At 40.7% G+C, this 17,722-nt stretch overlaps 1 protein-coding gene across 2 annotated transcripts in view; it reads left to right on the top strand.

Annotated features, from left to right (window-relative positions):
- Positions 1–17,722, top strand: part of wnt9a.L (wingless-type MMTV integration site family member 9A L homeolog) — an 88,078-nt gene that overhangs the window by 26,088 nt on the left and 44,268 nt on the right. Inside the window, exon 2 of one of the 2 annotated variants that reach the window (XM_018267037.2) lies at positions 3,671–3,796. The exons of the other annotated variant lie outside the window; for it this stretch is intronic. Within the exon in view, the coding sequence (XP_018122526.1) occupies positions 3,671–3,796 (126 nt within the window). The remainder of the gene's footprint in view (positions 1–3,670; positions 3,797–17,722) is intronic. 2 annotated transcript variants of the gene reach the window in all.

Genomic DNA, 17,722 nt, shown 5'->3' with positions numbered 1-17,722 from the left:
AAAACATTTTTTTCTTCCTTGTTTTGTGACAAAAGGTCACACGATTTCCCTCCCGCCCATAATTTGCATATGCAAATTAGGATTCGGATTCCATTCGGCAGGGCAGAAGGATTCGGTCTAATCCGACTCCTGCTGAAAAGGCCCGAATCCTGGCCAAACCCCAAACCAAATCCTGGATTCGGTGCATCCCTCTTTTATACAGGTCATGGAACTCTGAGGTTAGTTCTAATATCCTCATATTTCTCAACAAGGGATACATTATTTATTATAATCTACAAGTTCTAGTGACTCATGTGAGAGAAATGACATCACTAAGCGCCGATTATAACCGATGACATCACTAAGCACCGTTTATAAGGATATAATTTACAGGATAGTCATGTGTATTATCTAAATATACACAGTGTTGGAGGACGTGTCAATTACAGTTTATCCAAAAACCTTGTTTAGAGGATTGCTGCCTGGGGGAATCTATGTGTAGTTTAGCTTTAAGAGCTTTTACATACATAATAATATGATAGATAAGTGGCGCAAGGTGCAAAGAACACACCATTTTTGGCTGGCATTACTCCTTTACTGTATGAATGTGTGCAAATGGGCACAACTGCATGTGGGTAGACCACGGATTTCCACCTTTATATGATCTATAGGCACAGTGCTGCGTGCATAAGCAGTGCTAGATGAATAAGAATACATACATATATTAGAGGAGCACCTTTGGGAGCAATATAGTAAGGGAGCCCTGTACGTAACTCCTTCAGTGCAGCAGAAGTAGGTGCAAGTGCTAAGAACACTAGGGGTGTGTAAAGCCATTGATAAGTGATGGGCGAATTTCACCCATTTCGATTCTCCGAAAAATCAGCGAATTTCCCACGAAATTTGCAAAACAGCAAAGGATTTTGATGCCTGCGTCCAAAGTTTTTTGCCGCCGTCGACAATTCAGACGCACAATAAAGTCAACGGGCATCTATGAATTGTTGCCGCCGTCTGAATTATCGCTGATGAATTTTAGCTGCAATTTCACATTTTATTCGCCAGCGGCGAAACACACAAATTCGCCTCAAATTCGCGCCTGGCGAATAAATTCACCCATCACTACAATTGCTGTAGTGATGTGTAAACAATATTAACATTTGTATGAAAAATTATGGCCTTTAAAGGAGAACTAACCCCTAAAAATAAATATGGCAAAAATGGCATATATTATATAGTGAACTTATTGCACGAGGCTAAAGTTTGAGCTTGTCAATAGCAGCAATGATCCAGGACTTCAAACTTGTCACAGGGGGTCACCATCTTGGAAAGTGTCTGTGACACTCACATGCTCAGTGGGCTCTGATTGGCTGTTGAGAAGCTAAGCTTAGGGCTCGTCACTAATTATCCAGCAGAAAATGAGCTTCCCCTGTAATATAAGCTGATGCTACAGGGCCGAGATCCCTGCATTCTGTCCCAGTGGCTGCACAGATCCTATCTGATCCCCATTGTAAGCAGCAGTCCTACCCTGCTTTATGGCAGCTGAGATTCTAGCTATCTGTATAACAGAACATTCTGTCCCAGTGGCTGCACAGATCCTATCTGATCCACATTGTAAGCAGCAGTCCTACCCTGCTTTATGGCAGCTGAGATTCTAGCTATTTTTATAACAGCATTCTGTCATAGTGGCACAGACCCAATTTAAAACACATTAAGATAAGAAAGTGCAGCCTGTTCAGATTAAGTAGCCAGAACCATGCCGTGTACCTATAAAGGGTATCACAACCCAAGCTCTTATTAGCAGCCTGACCTAAGGGAGCAGCCAGGAAAAACAGCAGCAGCCCCTCCAGTAAGTCGGCTGAGTGGCTAGCGCTGAGGATAAATGGACCTGTAGGCAGAATAGAAGGAACCACAGGAAACATTAAGTGGAACACACACACACACATGTACTTTCTCTCTGTGTTTATTAATGGTGTTGGCAGGGTGAGAGCTGCTTATTCACGCCCATTTTATGCAGTCTGAACCGCAACCCCAGGCTGAGGGCTTTGGCTTTTTTTCTCTCAAGGAACGGAAGTGAAACCAGGCGTCAGTGTTACAAATTGTTGTGTGTGTGTATTGTGTTTAATAAGGACGATGGATGGAAAGACACACCGTGGTTTACAAATTAAGAGATAGATGATACCTAGATATATGGTAGATAGATAATAGATAGATAGATAGATAGATAGATAATCGATAGATAATCGATAGATAATCGATAGATAATCAATAGATAATAGATAGATAATAGATGGATAGATGGTAGATAGATAATGGATAGATAGATAATCGATAGATGATAGATAGATAGATAGATAGATAGATAGATAGATAGATAGATAGATAGATAGATAGATGGTAGATAGATACTGGATAGATAGATAGATAGATAGATAGACAGATAGATAGATGATAGATAGATAGATAGATAGATAGATAGATAGATAGATAGATAGATAGATAGATAGATAGATACTGGATAGATAGATAGATAGAAAGATAGATAGATAAGATAGATAGATTAATAGATAAATGATAGAAAGATGATAGATAGATAGATAGATAGATAGATAGATAGATAGATAGATGGATAGATAGATGGTAGATAGATACTGGATAGATAGATAGACAGATAGATAGATAGATAGATAGATAGATAGATAGATAGATGATAGATAGACAGACAGATAGATAGATAGATAGATAGATAGATAGATAGATAGATAGATAGATAGATGATAGATAGATAGATAGATAGATAGATGATGGATGAGAGGCAACAGGTTGTGATTTGGTGTATCTTGAAGTAGCATTTTTAGGCATAGACTAACTTTTATGCATCAAAGTTGGTGTTTTAATGAAAGTATAGATATTTGTAACACCAAAAAATGAAACAAATGAAACATAATATAATAATACCTTTAGGACATTTTAATTTCCTTCCTTTACTGGGTATTTGTGGCCCTCAGAATATATGTTTTAAAATCACTGTAACTCACTTTCTAGGACTAGCCTGTATCCTTCAACTGCAGGACCAGACTCACCCGACACTAATCCCGGTGTATTAGAGGAAACTGATCTACAACTGCAACAAACCATTCTTAATGTATAACATGGAACGATTTGCACCCAAAGCTTATGCATTTATACTCTAATGTCTACTCCCTATAAAGGAATGTACTTTCCTTTAACTGTCAGTTGGTCCTAGTGATAAGTGTGTAACCGCACACAGTAATATAGGGGCACATTTGTTTGGAATTGCATGTGAAATATATGATATAGTCACTTCTTGGGCTCACATAGGGGTGCTAATTCCTTACTAATCACATGACCACCGTACGGTTTACAGCACTGCACACAGAAGAGGCCTTAGTTGTATCAAATAGCAGAGCGGGTGAGATAAGAAAGTTAAGCAAAAGCAGGTGAAGTAAAAGAATAATTGTTTTAAATCTGAAAAGAAAATGTATTTAAACGGATAATAGCATCTCTTTATGAATGAAAATTGGCTTGCGAAGAGCTGACACTCTTTTTTTTTAACTTCCCATGCCTTTTCCATGAATTATTGATAACCGCATTAATCTCACCTTATATGGTCACAGCTAAAGGGCGCTCCCTTGGCCATATTTGAAATTCCCCTTTTTTTTTTACGTGCCCCCAGAATTCCAGCCCCCATGTCTCTACGTGCCCACACCAGACTGACTTCGGAGGGGCAGAGCACTGGCACGAGTCTGCACCCACCCCGGTCTAAAGAAGAGGCACCCAGACATGGAAGATACACCCGAACGTGAGTAAATGTCAACACATTTATGGGGTTATGTAATAAAAGGCGCTGTTTGCCCAGGAGCAGTAACTTATAGAAGCCAATCAGCAGGTAGCATTTACTGGTCACCTGTTTAAAAGCAAACATCTTATTGGTTGCTATATGTTACTGCTCCTGGGCAAACTTAGTGCCTTTTATTACATATGGGGGTTAGATTATGTAATGGAGCCAGTTTAACTTGGTAGGTAAGTGGGGTCTGCATTAGTGTAAGTGCCATGTGGCTTCTGGCTGTGGGAAGAAACACCATAGGTTTACGTTATACCTGTAAATAAAAGTTTTCTAGGGGCTTTAGATGGCCTTAAAGGGATACTGCAATGGGTAAAAAAACATTTATTTTCATCATGCATCAGTTAATAGTGCTGCTCCAGTAGAATTCTGCACTGAAATCTGTTTCTCAAAAGAGCAAACAGATTTTTTTATATTTAATTTTGAAATCTGACATGGGGCTAGATATATTGTCTGTTTCCCAGCTGCCCCCAGTCATGTGACTTGTGCTCTGATAAACTTCAATCTCTTTACTGATGTACTGCAAGTTGGACTGATATCACCCCCCTCCCCCCAGCAGCCAAACAAAAGAACAATGGGAAGGTAACCAGACAACAGCTCCCTGGTAGATATAAGAACAGCACTCAATAGTAAATTCCAGGTCCCAACGAGACACATTCAGTTACATTGAGTAGGAGAAACAACAGGCTGCCAGAAAGCAGTTCCATCCTAAAGTGCTGGCTCTTTCTGAAAGCACATGACCAGGCAAAATGACCTGAGATGCACCTACACACCAATATTACAACTAAATACACTTGCTGGTTCAGGAATTAAATGTTCTATTGTAGAGTGAAATATTTGCAGTGTAAATGGTGTGATTTAGAAATAAAAACTACATTATAAAAATCCCTTTAAGTTTAACTCAGTGGAGCATGAACACTATTTAAACCTACCGCCCAACAGGGGGATCACGGGGAGCACAAGGTGGGGCCCACAAAAGCTTTGACGGGGGCTGGGGACATATTTCATTGTACTTGCACTAATTTACAATGCCCACATCTGTTTTATATTGAATTCCTGATACTGTGCAGGCTATTGCTTGCCTATATGCTGTCTTCACAAAGGAGAACTCCACCAAAATAATATAAAAAAAAAAACAGTATCACTTTCTATTGTCTGCACTGCTTGCCTGACTGTATGTACCACGGAAACAATGTAGCAGCAACCAGCTCTCCTCCAATAAAGACTCCCATTACCACAATGCCTTGCCCAGAACATGGAAACTTGTATTGTATGGCGCCCCCGCGGGGTCTATTTCGGTAAAATTGGTCCTTTATTCATGACAATTAAAATACAGGAGCTTTCATGAACATATCCCAATACCACACGCCTGACGCGTTTCGTGGCTATGAACCACTTTCACAAGGCATTGTGGGAAGAGAAGTCTTTTGCTAGAGGAGAGCTGACTGCTGTTACAGCGTTCCAATCAGAACCGTAAGGTTAGAAGTTGATAGACGCTGCTAGCAATACAAATCACATGTATGTCTTTAAAACCACTGAAAATGTTAAGATTTTTAGGTGAAATGGAATTATTTTTGAGTTTATTGCCTTCCCTAACGTCTTCAGCATATTCCAATAACTTGTGGCCCCTTTCGTTGCTTACTAGTAATTTGCCCTTTAGGTGATGAGCGGTACTACAAGTGACAACATACAATCATGTTCTATTGCTGATCCTGGTGCTACTTGGGGTTACTATACGTCTGTATTCCACACAGTCATTAAGTTATTATGGTGCTTAGCAGAAATTAGGCAGAGGTTGGTTGGTGGCATGGCCTAAAATCTGACATGCTGGGAAGTGAACTGTATCTGAAGGGATTACGTTGAGTTTCTTTGTCTTGCAGTTTCACTCGTGCTTGTGCATTATCATCCTACCCATATCCTTTCTTATCCCCTTCCTGTAGCCATATATATATACTAGACATTAAGCCCGTTAAATTAACGGGCGCTAGAACATATACGGTCCGTGGGGCACATGCGCAGTAGCGCAATCCTATGGACACAGGGACTGGACGCAGAGACACTTGATCTTTATTATATAGGATATATATATATATATAGGATATATATATATATATATATATATATATATATATATATATAGGATATATATATATATATATATATATATATATATATATATATATATATATATATATATATATATATATATATATATATATATATAGTGATTAGAATGTGTTGCATGCCCTAGGGTTCTGTGTTCTAGTTCAGCAGGAACAGCCCCCAAGTTTCCTCATAGTCTGTACAGAGAGATCCCATAAAACTATGGCAGCATAGGTATTCCCCTGTACTAAGCACAATTCAGCAGGAACAGTCCTCTAAGTTTGCTCATAGTCTGTACAGAGAGATCCCATAAAACTATGACAGCATAGGTATTCCCTGTACTAAGCACAATTCAGCAGGAACAGTCCCCTAAGTTTGCTCATAGTCTGTACAGAGAGATCCCATAAAACTATGGCAGCATAGGTATTCCCTGTACTAAGCACAATTCAGCAGGAACAGTCCTCTAAGTTTGCTCATAGTCTGTACAGAGAGATCCCATAAAACTATGACAGCATAGGTATTCCCTGTACTAAGCACAATTCAGCAGGAACAGTCCCCTAAGTTTGCTCATAGTCTGTACAGAGAGATCCCATAAAACTATGGCAGCATAGGTATTCCCTGTACTAAGCACAATTCAGCAGGAACAGTCCTCTAAGTTTGCTCATAGTCTGTACAGAGAGATCCCATAAAACTATGACAGCATAGGTATTCCCTGTACTAAGCACAATTCAGCAGGAACAGTCCCCTAAGTTTGCTCATAGTCTGTACAGAGAGATCCCATAAAACGATGGCAGCATAGGTATTCCCCTGTACTAAGCACAATTCAGCAGGAACAGTCTCTAAGTTTGCTCATAGTCTGTACAGAGAGATCCCATAAAACTATGACAGCATAGGTATTCCCTGTACTAAGCACAATTCAGCAGGAACAGTCCCTAAATTTGCTCATAGTCTGTTCAGAGAGATCCCATAAAACGATGGCAGCATAGGTATTCCCTGTACTAAGCACAATTCAGCAGGAACAGTCCCTAAGTTTGCTCATAGTCTGTACAGAGAGATCCCATAAAACTATGGCAGCATAGGTATTCCCTGTACTAAGCACAATCAGCAGGAACAGCCCCCTAAGTTTGCTCATAGTCTGTGATCTTGAATCAGTAGTAGCTTCAGACTGGCTCCAAAATCAACAAAAACCTGTATTATTTGGTTGTATGGGTTCAAAATAGATTTTGCTGTGCAGGGCTCCAGCATTATGAGCAGTGAGAGGTAGTCAGTGGACAGGCGTTTTATCTGATGCTGAATATTCGTGTTTCTTGTTGGACGGCACAGTCCTTGTCCCGTTAGTCTCAAAGCCAATGAATCGACTTTAGTAAATAGCACCCTAATGATTCCCGTCTGCACGTGACTGACCAGCCATCAGTTGGGAATAATGAACTGGGACATGAGAATTCTGACTTGTGTTTAACAAGGGCATATTTTCATCTCATTAATCCAGAAATCACTTGCTCTGCTTCCAGCCAGGCCTCTACCTTCCCTGCGCCCGGGCAAAGCACAGTCAGGGGGCACCCGTAAGCCACATTAAAGGGAAACTCTCCCTGACACATCAAAGACACATCCCTGCTCTTTCATCCTTTGTGATCTGGAAAGCAGCTGTGCTATGAAACCCATTAAACCAATTGAGAAAAGTGGCTGCACTCGCTGTTTGTTTGTTTGACTTCGGCTGCTGATCTCTGCCAAACTGGGGGGAAAGTGCTTTTTTTTTTTAACTACCTTAATTCTTTACTACTTTACTACTTTTTGGTTGACAACTTTTAGTATCTTATAGTACGGCTAATTCAAAGCAACTTTTCTATTGGTCTTCATTTTTTATTTGTTATAGTTTCTGAATTATTTGCCTTCTTCTTCTGACCCTTTCCAAATTTCAAATAGGGGTCACTGACCCCATCTAAAAAAAAAACGAAATGCTTCATAAGGCTACACATTTATAATTATTGCCACTTTCTATTCAGACCCTCTCCTATTCATATTGCTGTGTATTACTTAAATCAGTGCATGGTTGCTAGGGTAGTTTGTACCATAGCAACCAGATGGCTGAAACTGCAAACTGGAGAGCCGCTGAATGAAAAGCTAAATAACTCAAAAACCACAAATAATAAAAAAAAAAAAATGGAAACCAATTGCAAATTGTCTCAGAATATCACTCTCTACATAATACTAAAAGTTAATTTAAAGGTGAACATCCCCTTTACATAAACAAGTAAGAATTTGAATGCTGATTTTTAGAATGTACAGTGAATCCTGCCTCTGTCTATTTGCATTTATTGGAAGTATTGGAGCTGCCATATCGCTTGACCCCAATGGGTTTGAGAAAGTGTTTGATTAATTAATGTCACATTAGAATATATAGTCAATGTTTGCAGTGGAACACATGGAGCAGACTTTGAACAGTCATCAATGTGGGAGTCACAGCAGAACTAGGGATTTTAATACCAGTTAAAAAAACAAAAAAAACCCATGGAAAATGAGAGTTTTGAGTGGCCAGTTTGCGTGCTGAAGCCGAGGGCATAATCACAGCTTAATGGCTATTGCAGATTTAGTGCTAGGCCAAAGGTGGACAGATGGAATGTCTCCCTGGCACAGATCAGGAAAATCACAGCAATTAGAAAATCAGTTCCCTCCGCAGCTATGAGAGCGGCCAGAATCATCCAGCTGCCCTCGTACAGAATGTGTCAGGGAATGGGATTAGTATTTATTTACTTGTTCTGCAGTGCTTTACAGTGATCATACATCATTCCCATCAGCCCCTGCCCCAGTGGAGCTTACTCTACTGCAGTAAATATGGTGTAACATTGTGCCTTAAAGGGATACTGTCATGGGAAAAAAATATTTTTTTTTCAAAACACATCAGTTACTGTAATTAGTGCTGCTCCAGCAGAATTCTGCACTGAAATATGTTTCTCAAAAGAACAAACAGATTTTTTTTAAATTTCATTTTGAAATCTGACATGGGGCTAGACATACAGTATTGTCAGTTTCCCAGCTGCCCCCAGTCATGTGACTTGGGCTCTGTCACACCCTCCCTTCCCCCCTCCCAGCATCCTAACAAGTTAACCAGATGGCAGCTCCCTGATAGATCTAAGAACAGCACTCAATAGTAAAATCCAGGTCCTACTGAGAAACATTCAGTTACATTGAGTAGGAGAAACAACAGCCTGCCAGAAAGCAATTCCATCCTAAAGTGCTGGCTCTTTCTGAAATCACATGACCAGGCAAAATGACCTGAGATGCACCTACACACCAATATTACAACTAAATACACTTGCTGGTTCAGGAATGACATTTTATATTGTACAGTGAATTGTTTGCAGTGTAAACAGTGTCATTTAGAAATAAAAACTACATCATAAAAATCATTACAGAATCCCTTTAAGATTTACGTTGCTGCATTGAGGTCCTGAGTTTGATTCTGATGAGGGCACGGTCTGGTTTTTTTTCCCAATTAATAATAAAATGGGAGAAACATAGCAGGTAGTGATGTAAGGAGGCAGCAGTCGCGGTTGAGTAAATTGGAAGAAGCAGACTGTTTTGGAAGTAGGAATTGGGCAGAGGTTTAAATGGGTGGGGAGATCAATGACAGAGTCAGTTAGTACTTTACTGGCCAGGCTGGTGACATATGGGCCAGTACGCAAATTTAGCGGGTTGTTGAGGGAACTTTGTTAGGTGATTTGGGGGATGATACAGGGTGCAGTATGGAAGTGTTTTCCCTGTGCAGGGGACAGGGCCAGATTTTTTAAATCTGGGCACCCCTAGGCCAGCTGCAACCATGCTGCCCACCTATCTGGCAACCCAGCACCCCAATGCTCCTTGCCTCTAATATACACATGCGTGGCCACCTACTACTACTTTGTACCTTCTTCAGACATGGGGACTGGGAACTCCTGCTCATCCAGTGCTTCAGAGGCAGATGCATTTTGCTCCTAATATTGTGCTGCCCAAGGCATGGGCCGGCCTTTGTTGAGATCAGTTTTCCATCAGCGTTGAACAATATTATGTTTGCATTTATTATATAGATAGTGTATTCATTACAGTCTTTTTCTTGATTAAGGACAGTTGCCCAAAGGGTGATTGTTGTATCATTTGTAGGTTGTTTATTAATGAACTGGAGGTGGCCATTGAAAGTACTGTTTCTATTTTTTCAGATGAGACTAAATTGGGCAGAACTATAGGTTCCATGCAGGATGCTGCCACTTTGTACAGTGATTTGTCTAAACTGGAAAACTGGGCAGCAAACTGGAAAATGAGGTTCAATGTTGATAAATGCAGGTTATGCACTTTGGCAAAAATAATATAAATGCAAGTTATACACTAAATGGCAGTGTGTTGGGAGTTTCCTTAAATGAGAAGGATCTTGGGGTCTTTGTAGATAACAAGTTGTCTAATTCTGGGCAGTGTCATTCTGTGGCTACTAAAGCAAATAAAGTTCTTGTATAAAAAAGGGCATTAACTCAAGGGATGAAAACATAATTATGTCTCTTTATAGGTCCCTGGTGAGGCCTCATCTGGAGTATGGGGGCAGTTTTGGACTCCAGTCCTTATAGGGATACTGTCATGGGAAAAACATTTTTTTCAAAATGAATCAGTTAATAGTGCTGCTCCAGCAGAATTCTGCACTGAAATCCATTTCTCAAAAGAGCAAACAGATTTTTTTTATATTCAATTTGGAAATCTGACATGGGGCTAGACATATTGTCAATTTCCCAGCTGCCCCAAGTCATGTGACTTGTGCTCTGATAAACTTCAATCACTCTTTACTGCTGTACTGCAAGTTGGAGTGATATCACCCCCCCTTCCCCCCCCAGCAGCCAAACAAAAGAACAATGGGAAGGTAACCAGATAGCAGCTCCCTAACACAAGATAACAGCTGCCTGGTAAATCTAAGAACAACACTCAATAGTAAAAACCCATGTCCCACTGAGACACATTCAGTTACATTGAGAAGGACAAACAGCAGCCTGCCAGAAAGCATTTCTCTCCTAAAGTGCAGGCACAAGTCACATGACCAGGGGCAGCTGGGAAATTGACAATATGTCTAGCCCCATGTCAGATTTCAAAATTGAATATAAAAAAATTTGTTTGCTCTTCTGAGAAATGGATTTCAGTGCAGAATTCTGCTGGAGTAGTACTATTAACTGATGCGTTTTGAAAAAAACATGTTTTTTTTTTTCGATGACAGTATCCCTTTAATTGGGATGTAAATTAACTGGAGAGAGTGCAGAGACTAAGTGCAACTAAACTGGTTAGAGGGAGGGAAGAGTTAAATTATGAGGGGAGACTGACAAGGTTGGGGTTGTTTTCTCTGGAACAAAGGCGCTTGTGAGAGGACATGATTAGACTTTACAATTACATTAGAGGACATTATAGACAAATAGCAGGGGACCTTTTTACCCATAAAGAGAATCACGTACCAGAGGCCTCCCCTTCAGACTAGAGGAAAAGAAGTTTCATTTAAAGGAACAGAGTAGGGGGTTCATCACAGTGAGGACAGTGAGGTTGGGGAATGCACTGCCGGGTGATGTTGTGATGCTGATTCAGTTAATGACTATAAGAGGGACTTGGATGATTTCTCGGAAAGGCAGAATATCCAAGGCGATTGTGATACTAAAGTCTATAGTTAGTTTATGAGTATATATGGTTTATGTGAGTGTATGGAGGGATCAATGTGTGTATCAATAGATGCTGGGTTTTATTTGGAGGGGTTGAACTTGATGGACTTTGGTCTTTTTTCAACCCAATCTAAAGCTGGCCATAGATGCAAAGATCCGATCGTACGAATCAATGTACGATCGGACTTTCCCATCTCCTGACCCGCCACTAACCATTCAGATCAAAGTCTTACCAGTCAGATTAGTTAAAGAACAGATCAGCAATGTTCTGCCCCTGACAGCAATCGTTCGATATCTATGTCCAACCAAAGCTAGTGACAGTCTCCCACTGAAAATCCTACGATCAGCAATGCAAGCAGAGATATTATCGGCAGCCGACAGAAATTTTGTAACCTGTCCGATCGACCAAACGACCGATCTCCGCCGGACGAAAAATGTCGGGACTCTCCACACACGGTCCGAATATCGTACGAATCCTCGATTCGTACGATCAGATCTTTGCGTCTATGGCCAGCTTAACTATGTAAATATGTAGGTTGGCAGGTGAGAAGTTAAGTGGCCAAAATTGCCCTTCCATTGACCAGAATGTTCATTGTCTGGACCCTGCCTTTGGCCAAAGATCAGAAGATGAGCCAAGTGCAGGAAGGCTAATGGCAAACAGGGAGACTTTCATGAGGAAATTCTGGGCAAAGCATTGCATATGTCTTCCCACTGGCGATTTACTTTATTGCCACTAGTAAAGTGTTTTGGGGAGATTTGTCACCTACAGTAGCACAGATTTAAATCTCACGTAGTAACAGGAGGGATATCTTTTATACGCCAACATTCTTTTAATTTTTTGTTGTTTGAACGCAAACAATTTGTTTCTTTTGTTGTTTGCAACTATATAGAATCTCACGCCTTCTGATTATTTCATCATAAGATCCCAAGTCAACCCAATACCCTGCAGAGCCCTGATTGGCACGGCAAATTTAACAGGTGCCAAACACACTTAAGCCCAGTGCGAGAGGGAGTTATTTTTGGAGACCGAATGCATCGAAAAAAAAAAAAAAAGTGGGTGCTGAATATTTAATCTATTTGCAGCCAGAGGAGTCAGATATGTTTAGAAGTGTTCCATTGGCTGCCTGATAAACGAGTTCCAGGTGCCATGTTCTTAATATTCCCCATACATTTTATTGCTGGATCAAATCAGATCTCTTGTCTGCTGATAGCCTTATTTTTATCCATGCCCCAGTGGAGCTGACAATCTAAGGTCATGTATATCAGGAGCCAGTTTACCTGCCTGTATGCTCCTGGAGCAAACTATAGTACAAACTATATGACCTGTACAGATATAGGGAGAAAATACAAGTGCCTTGCAGATAGTGCCCAGGCTGGAATTGAACCTTGGAAGCAAAGCTAAACAACGCACCTCTCTGCTGCTCTTATCTAGGTTACTCCTCTTCCTGGAGCTGAGAGTCCCCAGAAAAACCACAGACATGTAGGGACAGATTTACCAAGTGTCGAAGTGAAAATCTGAATTCGAATTTTCCAGTTTTTTTTTTTATGGCCAAAACTCTCAAATTTCACTAGGGAATTGTAAAAAAATTGGATTAGAGTTTTTTTTAAAAATTCAAATTTGATTTTTGACATTTACCAAACATTGGACTTTTAAAAACTCAAATGTAACTATTCGCCACCTTAAACCTGCCGAATCGCTGTTTTAGCCTATGGGGGACTTCCTGGGATCAATGTGGAGTTGTTTGCTGTTGCCTTCCTGACATTCATGTTTTTTTCGGTGAAAGAACTCAAATTCGATTGGAGTTTGCGGGTCGATCTCATTCACCTGATTTTCAAAAATTCAAATTTTTTAATAAATTGCTATTGGTTGAATTTCGAGTTCATGGGAGTTTTAAATAACTCCCATGAACTCGAAATTCGACCCTTGATAAATCTGTCCGTAGTGTTGCCACCTCACCTTAGAACCAAACACATATGGAATCCACAGCCTGCATGGCTAATTAGCAATTCATTTAGATGCATGGCTGCACATAAATCAGTTCAGTCTGCAGCATGCATATAAATAAATTACTAATTTGCCCTGCCGACTGTGGATGCCATAGGGTATATTTATCAAAGAGTGACGTTAGAGATCGCCACAGTCCACTCTCCATTCAGTTCTATGGGATTATTAATATAGTATTTATCAATGGGTGAAAGTGAAAGTTCATCCTTTGATAAATACTCTTTTAAAAATCGAAATGAATGGAGAGTGGCGGAATTTCACTCTCTGTGGCGATCTCTTACTTCGCTCTTTTGATAAATATACCCCCATATGTGTTCAGTTTTAAAAGGGAAAGGGGTGAGATGGCAACCCTACAGACAGTCATGTTTTCTTTGATTTTACATCCAAATTTTGTCCTGATGTTCCCAAAAACTGCTTTTTTTCATCTATGAATGTTATTGTTTGTGAAACAAAGAAACGCCGCTTGCGCTCCTCTTCAGAAAAGGCGATCCATCGTTCGGCGCTCGATTTCTCCTATCTGCCTTCCTTATAGGAGATAGCCAGGGAGGAGAAATCACTCGCCGCATGATGGATCGTCGCCGTGTCGCCTGTTCTGAAGATGAGCGTAAGGGCTCTTACACATGAGCGTTTTTACCTGCGCTCCCCTGCGTTCCGTTTTTCGGCGTTCAGCCGCAGGGAAGCGCAGGAATAGACGCATTTCATTATTTCAAATGGGGCTGTACTCACACAGGCGCGTGTAGGCGCCGAGCGCAGGAAAAATGCAGCATGTTGCGTCTCAACCTGCGTTCAGCGCCTAAATGCGCCTGTGTGAGTACAGCCCCATTTGAAATAATGAAATGCGTCTATTCCTGCGCTCCCATGCGGCTGAACGCCGAAAAACGGAACGCAGGGGAGCGCAGGTAAAAACGCTCATGTGTAAGAGCCCTTAGCGAAGTTTCGGTAAGTTACTTTTTAATAAAGGCTGTGCGAATTTAAAGTTTAATTAGTCTTGGTGGGGTTTTTTTTTCGTGGCATACTAACAAATTTTTTTGAAGTTACTGGTCCTTTAACCCTTGTTATGGACACAGTAAATATTGTATCTCCAAGTAAAACAGATTCCTGTGCTTATATATATATATAAATGTCTGTATATGTGTAAATATATGCATATATATATGATGTGCCAGACTTTGGGCTGTTTTGCTGTATTTGATGCTATCCTTGGCCAATCCCCAAGTATCCCCCAACCGCGGCTCTGTGCCTGTCAGCATAACTGAAATGACGTCCACGTTGCGGGTGGTCTCGCTCGCTGCAGTCGGGACTGAGAGCACCTACAGCAATTAAAGTCATACTGACACCTGCAGGGTAAGAGAATAAAATGATCTTCTTAAAAACAAGCTCACTATTATGTGTTGTGGTCAAAATTCGCCAGATATAGAAAATTCTGTGAACTGATTCGCTGATGACTTCCTGTGCCTGAATTTGGCGTGAGGATGTCCCCTCATGGGTGGGGCTATCAAAGGGATTAGCCTTAATTTCCTTCTTCCTGGTTGGCTTTTGAAATCATGTGACCAGCAGCAGCTGCCTCTATAAATCCAGAAGATTAGGAGCCCTCTAACTAAAGGTCAGGGAGATCTGCTCGTTTGGCGATGTCACCAAACGAGCGGATCTCTCCCCGATATGCCCACATTGAGGTGGGCTATATGGGGCTGATCCAATCGTGGGCCCTAGGGCCAAACGTTCAGATCAGAATGGAGGAAATACGGGCGGTCGGCTCACGGAACTGCATCAACGAACAGATGCACCACGATCCAATGGGAAATTTTACTCTGCCCGATCCTCATCTGGCCATTAACCTGCTGACTCGATCTGTCAGCTGTAGGGATGGGCGAATGTTTTCGCCTTGTTTCACCACGGAAATGACGCCCATAGACTCGTATGGCGGCGTACGTAAAAAAAAAAATGTCAACATCTTTTTGACTCCCATATACTTTAATGGGCGTCGGCGACATTTTGCTGCCGGCGGATTTTTGGCGAAACGAAACGGGTCAAATTAGCCCAAGCCTAGTCAGCAGCTTTTATCGGGGCGTGTATGGGGGGCCTTAACAGTGAACTACAATAACCACAAGCTGCGGCTGTTGTTTAACCTGTTGATATGCCCCAGTTTAGATGCTGTTAAACTGGAACTACTGAAACAACTGCCAGCAAAATCTGTCTGTGGGGCAGTGGGAAGTTAAAGGGGTGGTTCAACTTTACGTTAACTTTTAGTATGTTATAGTATGGCCAATAGTAAGCAACTTTTCAATTAGTCTTCATTATTTATTTTCTATAGTTTTTGAATTATTTACCTTTTTCTTCTGATTCTTTCCAGCTTTTAAATGGGCTGGGGGGGGGGTCAGTCACCCCATCTAAAAAACAAATGCTCTGTAAGGCTACAAATGTATTGTTGTTGTTACTTTTTATTCATCTTTCTACTCAGGCCTCTCCTATTCATATTCTAGTGTCTTATTCAAATCAATGTATGGTTGCTAGGGGAATTTGAACCGTAGCAACCAGATTGGTGAAATTGCAAACTGGAGAGCTGCTGAATAAAAGGCTAAATAACTGAAAAACCACAAATAATAAAAAATTAAAACCGATTACAAATTGTCTCAGAATATCCCTCTCTATATCATACTTAGGGGCATATTTATCAAGGGTCGAATTTCGAATTCAAAAAGATCAACCCGAAATTAAGTTTGAATTGGTCCGTTTTTGATCGAGTAGTTCCGTATTCGGGCGAATTCAAATCGTACGAATCGAAGGAACAGCGCATTCGATCTAATTCGATTCAACGTTTTTCCAAAAAGAACTTTGATTTTTCAAAGTCCACCAATTGACTCCAAATAGGTCATAGGAGGTCCCTCATAGGCTAAAACAGCAATTTGGCAGGTTTCAGTTGGCAAATAATAATAAAGAGACACTACATGATAAATTTCGATATTCAAATTTTTGAATTTTTTTCAAATTTGAATTTGGACTATTCCCTGGTCGAAGTACACAAAAAAATAGCTTTAAATTCGATTTTTTTTTCATTCGAAAATTCACCTTGATAAATCTGCCCCTTAAAGTTATCTTAAAGGTGAAGAACCCCTTTAACGTTCTACTGCTTCTATCTTGGCAAACCTCAGACCCATTTTTACTGGCAACATCCCCGGAACTTCGGCTACATCCTACTTTCTATTTTGCATTCAGAACCAGTGAATCGTTTCTCAGACTGTATTGCGCTGCATGTGGAATGTCCGTTTGTCCAGTAATAAGTATCGCTCGTGAGTTTCTTTCTGCGCCTCGGCTAAATTTTGCCTGGATTCTGTTGTGTTTTCCAGTTCACCGTTTGACCCTCATTCCTTCCCTGTGCTTCAGAGGTAACCCATTCATTTGCAGTGTGCGAGCCGTGGGTGCGGGGAGTGCGAGCGTTTTTTAATGCCTCCCTAACCACATCCTTCTTCGTTTTTACTGTCCTACCACTCACTTTCTCTCTCCGCAGGCTGTTCTGGTTTCTCTGTGTATTGTACAGGCTGCTGACAGCTTTTTTTTTTCCTCTAAAGTGTAGAAATGAAAGGGGCGGTTCACCTTTAAGTTAATGTTTAACATTTTATAGAATGGACAATTCTAAGCAGCTTTTTAATTGGCCTTCATTATTAAATTTTTATAGTTGTTGAATTATTTGCCTTCTTCTTCTGACTTTTTCCAGCTTTCAATCGGAGGTCGCTAAAAAAACCCGAATGCTCTATAAAGCTACAAATGTCTTGTTATTGCAGTTTTTGATTGCTGCACTCTCTATCCAGGTCCTTTCCTATTCACATTCCAGTCTCTTTTTCAAATCAATGCAAGATTCGTAGTTGCGCCAGGCGTAACTTCGCCGCACTTCACCAGCGCTCCGCAAATTCACTAAAATCCAAAGTTGCGCTCAGGGGTAGCGTAAGGTTGCGAAGTTGCGCTAGTGTTGATTCGCTAAGTGAAGCGAAGTTACGCTAGCGATGGTTAATTTGCATTCGGCGCCAAATTCAAATTTCAATGGAGGAATACGTAGAATCACTACAAATGCCTGGGAAACCTTCAAAACATCAAATAAAATTTTTTTTTTGCCCTACACATGTG

This window comes from Xenopus laevis, chromosome 6L (assembly GCF_017654675.1).
Source record: "Xenopus laevis strain J_2021 chromosome 6L, Xenopus_laevis_v10.1, whole genome shotgun sequence".
Classification (NCBI taxonomy): Eukaryota; Metazoa; Chordata; class Amphibia; order Anura; family Pipidae; genus Xenopus; species Xenopus laevis.
Note: the sequence above shows the minus strand (reverse complement) of the source record. Positions and strands in the feature narration are given on the sequence as shown.